This window comes from Protopterus annectens, chromosome 3.part1, assembly GCF_019279795.1.
Source record: "Protopterus annectens isolate FY-2018-M chromosome 3.part1, PAN1.0, whole genome shotgun sequence".
NCBI lineage: Eukaryota > Metazoa > Chordata > Ceratodontiformes > Protopteridae > Protopterus > Protopterus annectens.
Window position 1 is genome coordinate 125,262,175 of NC_056732.1, and position 7,298 is coordinate 125,269,472.

General features: G+C 39.3%; 1 protein-coding gene across 1 annotated transcript in view; it reads right to left on the reverse strand.

The window, feature by feature from the left end:
- The window catches only part of TRIM71 (tripartite motif containing 71), a 1,372,825-nt gene extending 1,365,773 nt beyond the window's left edge, over positions 1–7,052 (reverse strand). The window contains exon 1 of the mRNA XM_044066644.1: positions 4,975–7,052. Coding sequence (XP_043922579.1) covers positions 4,975–5,739 — 765 coding nt within the window. The 5' untranslated portion in view covers positions 5,740–7,052. The remainder of the gene's footprint in view (positions 1–4,974) is intronic.
- Positions 7,053–7,298: the final 246 nt, after the last annotated feature.

Genomic DNA, 7,298 nt, shown 5'->3' on the forward strand with positions numbered 1-7,298 from the left:
ACCCCAAAAAGTACTTATTAGTACATACAGTAATATGTCTTCAAAAATGGAGAGATGAACATTGTAAACACAACACAGTGTCCTTCCTCTAATTCGTGCAAACAGCTGTTAACATCATCACACTAGAATTTGTCTCATTACTAAGCTACTATGACAAACAGCAGAGTACTCTGATCTGAGATCATACATCTCAACATGGAAGTGCAAGAAATCTGGACAAAGCCACAAATAATGGGGGACCAAGGTCCAACATTAGGTACGTTTTAAATCGTGCTCTTATTAATTTAAAAAATTAGTATAACAAAGTTCTGTGTTAGCATGCATTTTTTGAAGAAAATGAAGTCTGAAACTCAAATGTCCTTTCCTATTTGCCGGAAAAACTATTAGGGACAGACCAAAAATATAAGGAAAACCTGGACAATTGAGCAACAACTGACACGTATACAGAGACTTGAGCCTGTCTGCAACCAGTTCCAGCACCTCTCAATCCTTCCAGCAGTGGAGTTCCTTCCCCAGCCAGCTAAACACCACTGTCCATTATATACCTCAGCACAAAATTGATAAAGCCTTGATCTTTTCTTAATTTACTGAAGTGCTGAAGAACTGATGAATATTCATGAGTGTGGTGAGGACATCTCTGTGAATATTTATTAAATATTCGTACATGTCACCATATGAAGGGCAGATTTGGATGGGACTTACTACTGTGCACCCCTAAGAGGTACTAGGATACAATTACTCCAACATCAGTTTGCTACATTATGATGCAACCTGGGCCGAACTTGTAAATGGTCATTGCTTGATCAGTGTTGTAACAAATCAAATCTATATAGAAAAACTCAACATTGTCTTTCAAATTATTAAAGCAGCACGTCTCTGCTGCACATGGTTACAAATGTGATACTAAAGCAATCATAACTTACTGAAAACATTTCCTTCCAGCATAGCTCAAAGATTAACTTAACATGTGCAGTTGACCTCCTATGTCACTACCATAATGTCACCTACCTGATGAATCTACCGTCAACATGTTCTAAAGTATTTTGTAAATGTATCCATTATAAATAACCCACACACTGCATTCAGAACAAAACAAACACTAAATATACATTTTTTTGCTGTATATACAAACAGCCAGAGTTTCTCACTATATTTAAAGATTGGCAAGCCTGAATGAATAGTGGACAAGTAAAGCAAATTTCTTCTGTCATGTCATGAAACAATATCAACATTATTACATTAAAAAATATCTGCGAACTTAAACAACAAACAGCTTTAATTAGCTGAACCACTTACATTGTGAATTGCATGCTTATGCTGGTAAACAAATTTAAATAAATGGTAATAAGAAAAGTCAAACTAAATGCACATAGGTAATGCACATTTTAATCCAGACCAAAGTATGGCACATGACAATGATGCTACTGCTGTTGTATAAATTTGGCTGGGCTACCAGCATACCTCTCAACCTTTTAAAACACAAAATAATAAATAATGGGAGGACAAAGGCCCAAAAATAGGGACAACACTTAAATATTGCTCTTACAGACTTAGAATATCAGGTTTTGCATTAGCATGAATTTTCTAAAGGGTATGAAGTCTGAAATTCAAATGTCTGTCAATATTTTCTGATTTCAGTCCTCAACAATTTGCCAGAAAAACAACATTTTATGAGAAACAGACTAAAAATGTATTTATGTTGTCTGAAAATAATACAGAAACAAAAAAATACATAAATTATTTAGTAAATAGTAGACTATTATTTTTTTGTTGGTGCTTCAGTGGTTTTGAAGCATGCCCTGGTAGCCATACATCTCAACTGTCCAGATTTTATCTATTTTTTTGTTTCTGTATTATTTTCAGACAACATAAATACATACACAGCTTTGTTGGCCACTTCGGCATCCATCAGTGTTGGACTGTAAATACTGTGTAGCTGCACTTTTACTTGATGCAGTTTACTAAATATAAAAACTGCTGATAATACACCCTACCACTCTGTCCTAACACAAGTTTTATTAATATCTGCCAAGATATATTATTTAGTTTTAGTCAACACTTTTTTTTAGTTTTTCCTTTCTTGTCTTATCTTCAGTACATCTTCAAGATTATCTGTACTAAACCTACTGTATGAACAACAATCATATATTACTACCTGCTATACTTATGCAAGATATGACTCAGTACATCTGTTGTATTAATATTCAATATCTACTGAATGCAAGTTTAAGGATACCATTTCAGTTTGGGCAGATATGGGTGGCAAATACATGAATGGCAGCCTGAATGACAGACATTCCAGTTACTGCTCAGAACTTAATCCTTACCTTAACTTGCATGTAATAAAAATGACATACTAATGTACAGGCTACATATTTTTTATTAGATATTTAAGCAATAACCCACACCTGGGTGTGGGTAATGCTGGATTTACCCATGGTTGGTGTGGTTTGGTCACGAGAGCGAAGCCCGAGTGGGCAAACAAAGAACAGTGAGTAAATCCAGCATTACCCACACTCAGAAGTGGGTTATTGCTATTATACAATGACATTATTTAAGAAAAAAAATACTTACTTTTCTTAAATAATGGCATTGTATAATGCCTCCGTGCTGCCCTTCCGCAGCTGTCTGGTATTCTGTGGCAGTTCTGATGTACTGCGCTTGCGTATGCTTATGCAGTACATCAGAGTTGTGTGTAGAAGCAACAGAGAAAGCAAGATCTCCGTTGCTCTTTAAAAGGTGTCTTGCTATGTTAAAGGAGTTTACCATAGCGAGATAGCTTTAAAAAAGCGACAAAGATCTTCCTTTCTCCATTGCTTTTTTTTTTAAGCTATCTCGCTATGTTAAACCCATTTAACATAGCGAGATTACAGCAATGGAGCTAGACTTCTACTAATGGAAAAAGTCCAGGCAACCAGACCTTTTTCCATTAGTATAAGTCTGATTTACAACGGGCATGCTGACTAATCAGCGTGCATGTTTTGGAATATTAATGGGGGTTCATTGCATAATATGGTTTAGGTTTTGGTTTCTCTTTGTAAATAGACACTATATTTCTAATTTCAGGCATTACAGTAAAAAACTACCTGGGAACACTGAAAGCATTCCATTGGTTCAGTCATGTCCTGACGACTGAACAATATGTTATATTTTTACAAAGACTGGATCTCATTTTTTCATATGACATTTCTGATTTTAGACATTATAATAAAGAACTGCTTGAAAACATTTTGCTGGTTTAGTTGTTTGCTGATGCCTGAGCCACTACAGTAAGAAAGACTTTTTCTTAGTAGTAACCACTGTGTATACATTCTATTATTGTGTATACATTCTATTATTTAATTAATCAATTGCTGTGCAATAGTGTTTTTTTTAACTAATTTGTGACTTAGATTCATAAATTAGTACTAGGCTAACTGCCTTTATGGGCCATTTTAATCCTAGCCAAAACATCAAACCTTGCACCTTGTGTTTGAGGTAAACACCTTAACCATTATGTCAGTCTCCCAATACATCAAAACAGTACCTTGCGCATGTGAGGTAAACACCTCAACCATTATGCCAATTCCCAACCTCAAGTAGGGGTTAAGGGTGGCAGTAGCCACCCCTGATGTATTTTTCACTGCATCTCTAACTTTTATGGGCAGTTAGTATTGGATATGCTGGGGGGGGGGGCAGAAGTCCCCCCTTACTGATCAAAAAAGCACCATGACTAGTTACCGACAGGGAAGCTAAAAGACTGTCAGTTTAAGACAGCCGCTAGTGGCTGGCAAATAAATGGACTGTGGTTGGGGAAATGCCGATAGCAAGGTGGGGTTTTGCTACTGTACATCCTGATCTATTTGTTACAATCACCCACCACATAAACGTCAACCTCTTAAATGCTCCTCATGAGTTTAATGGTATTCTGCAAACATCCTCGGAGACAGCTCAGTCTACATTCAGCAACAGGGATAATGTCTACAAAAACAAAAACACAAAAGTTCCAAGTACAACTAGACAAAATATTCTCTCCAAACTTGTCTTCACTTTTTTTTCCCTTTCTTGTTGACCAAAGTCAAAGCAGGTTACCATCAAATAAAAGACACAAGTAAATACTTTTGTACTGCTTATACTAATGCCATCCCACCACTTCACAAAATGTGCTGGAGGAATTTTTTTTATCTCCCCCTTTTGTGTGGTGGCAAAAAGCGATAATTGGTGGTGGGGGACTAGAATCCCCACCAAGGTGAGGCATGCCCCAAGGAAGGTATGGGACTCCTGATCTAGCATATCTCAGCAGATTGTAAGGTGTCCCAGATAGTTTTACCAGTCTTTACACTGGTAAAACTGAGGGTAATTTCTGATAAGGGGATTGACAGGACTGGACTTCTAGGTACACTGTAGGTGAATTGGGGAAACCTTCTTGACATCCAGCCTGGAGCACATTTTGTTTGAAATCTTGAACAGGCTGATTTGCATATTGAATATTAATAACAAACTCACTGGGCTGATCAGATTAATGAACACATGACTGCATTTTCTAGAACACTGTCCTGTGTATGTCATGTTGCACTTTGTTAATGCTTGCAGCGGAACTTGTCAAAAGAAATATCAATGTGAATACTACAGTCTGGAATGTACCAAAAATGTACAAGTCTAGCTTATACGTGCCATGCATTGCAGGGATGAGGGTTGACAGAAGAAGTGTAGATCAAAAACAGTCTTCTCCAGAATTTAAGCACATTTAAGCTACATTAATGCTACACTGTAGCATAAAATGTCACTGACTCAACACTTATTTCTAGCAGTCATATATAACTGGAGATAATCTTTAATTCAACTAGAAAACAGGTGTTTTAAAACTTGGTAACATCATCTTCAAGATGACCAGTAAACCACAAAGTCTTTCCGTAGTCTATAACCATCACTGCTTTGCATACAATGAAGCAATATCAGTGAATCAATTAAAAAAAAAATGTTCAAGCAACTTACCTCACTGTCATGCTGCTGACAGTAGCTGATTCGTTCTGTAAACATTGGTATGATGGAAAAAGAAGACTGGAAAGACTGTGGAATGGAAAGAGAAGTGCCACCACCCCCACTGACACTGTTGTTGTTACCAGCGTTGGATATGCTGGTCGTCAAAGGTAGGCATTCAGCTGAGAACCTCGTCTCAATGAAATGGTCCTTCGTGAGGCGGACCCGCTGGTGGGCACGCACACAGTTGTCACACAGGTATTCTTGACAGTCAAGGCAGTGGGAACTGGCCATGTTACCCTCATCACATGAGCTACAGTGCTGCTCTCCCTGACCACCTGGGGAACGATGCATGCCAAGTTGGTGGTGGTTACCCGTCCTACCTATCCCACTTTTCCTTTTTTCTTCAGCTGAAGCCACCACCACATCTAACAAGTTGCTGAGAAGAAAATTAGATGACGGAAGAGCCTCCACACCTGCCTCTGAGATGGTAACCTTCTGCTCACAAGCAGGGCAGCGCAGTCGAAGTGGGTCACTGGGACTGTGCAATCCCTCTAAACAGGACCTGCAGAAAGCATGAAGACATGGTAGAACATGCAATCGTCTGTTCTGTGGTTGCTGTTGGGTGGGCTGCTGTCGGGTGCAGGATGAAGATGAGCTGGACGAAGTGTGGGAAGATGAGGACGAGGTGGAAGAGTTGGATGAGATAGGAGCTGATGAAACACACATCTCCTTACACAGTGGGCATATCTGCAGATCTGACTCTGGGAATGAAGCCATTGTTTACTACTCAGCCTTCAAAACAAGAAACGTGCACAACCAAAAATTGCAGACTTTGAATAAAAACGATAGCTGTCTCTACTATAATAAAATAAAAAAAGGCTTCTTTGGTACTTCTTGTACTTAAACTTTTTTCTGTAACTATAATGGTTAAGATAGCACTTTATTTGCATTAAATCATTACTTTGATTTTATCCTCAAACACCATTTGTGTCTTCTCTCCACATAAGATTCACAAGGAATCTCCTGTGCCGTTTATTTCAACTGTTTTTAGTCACCAAAAACAAAGTAATCAGATGCACAAAACAGCAGCACATGCTATAGAAATAAAATTGGTAATTAACGGGTTCGCCCCTTTTCGACGTTTTATTTGGCCCTTAAGAGTACACTCGTAACAAGAGTAAATGTGGACATTTTTCTTCTTAAACGGGGAAGCAACGTTATGTGTGCTTTCGTTTTGCAAAGTGGCCTTATTTATATTACTGCAGTAGACAGGCGAACTAAAATGATCTGCAGTAGTTTTCGTTTGTTTATCTGGTTTGATGTGCTCCTTGATGTTTAATGTTTTGACGAGCCAGTTAGGTTGCTGCTAGGTGGACTTCCAGCCGATGGGCTACTGTTTCTCCGAGCTCTCCCACACACCTCATGACGGACAGAAGGTGGTGGTGGTGGTGCTCTCATAAGTTGCAAAAGAGAATATAGTGGTCATTGCCCGCTGTTTATAAATTGTCCTCCTCCTGTGTGCGGATCCTCTCTTCTCATGCCTTCTTAGTCCACCATCGGGGTCGCTGGTGCTGGAGCAAACGGGGCTCCCAAACCATAAACTAGAAGCAGTAGATTTCTCTAGCAGAAATTAAATTATTCACTGTAAGAAAACTCCTGTTACGTCGAAACATTAGCCCTACATTAACCTTTGAAGGAATGGGTTTCATGAAAACAGCGTTTTTTACTATGGTTTCCTGATTTGTAATATGGTCCCGTGCAGTTATATAAATATTACATCAGTCTGCTCGTTTACTCCTTTGGTCAACATTAAGAAAACAGTATGTCGCGTGCAGTTTCCTTTCTGGGAGGATTCATACAGCACCTTAGTGACAGCGGTAGCAGCACGGTGGCGAGCAGTGGCCCCCTTTACTAGTCCTTTCAACGGCCCCAAAACAAACCGTAGAAACTAGGTCTCTCCGCCAGTGTTGCTTGACATATTCCGCAATTTTCCTGCACTCGTGTTACTGAAACTGATCAGAATCCCTTTAATCTGAAAAGGAGCGAACTCACTTCCGCCTGCTACAACACACAAACGCACGCACTCACACTCACTGAGGGGGGTGGGGTGGGTCGTTTGGACTGGGGGAGGGTTGACTGAAAAAAAGGCTGTTTCTCACGGACCCACTGCCATGATCCAGGTGTTTCCCCGCAAGCATCGTTGGGTAAGGTGGGTCATGCATTGGAGTGTCTCAGATGTTACAGTTTCCAGACCACGTTGTGGGCTGACAAGAACGCATTATGTTATGTTGTATTATATTTTTTTGCTATAATATCGTGTCTTTCTTAAGGGCACT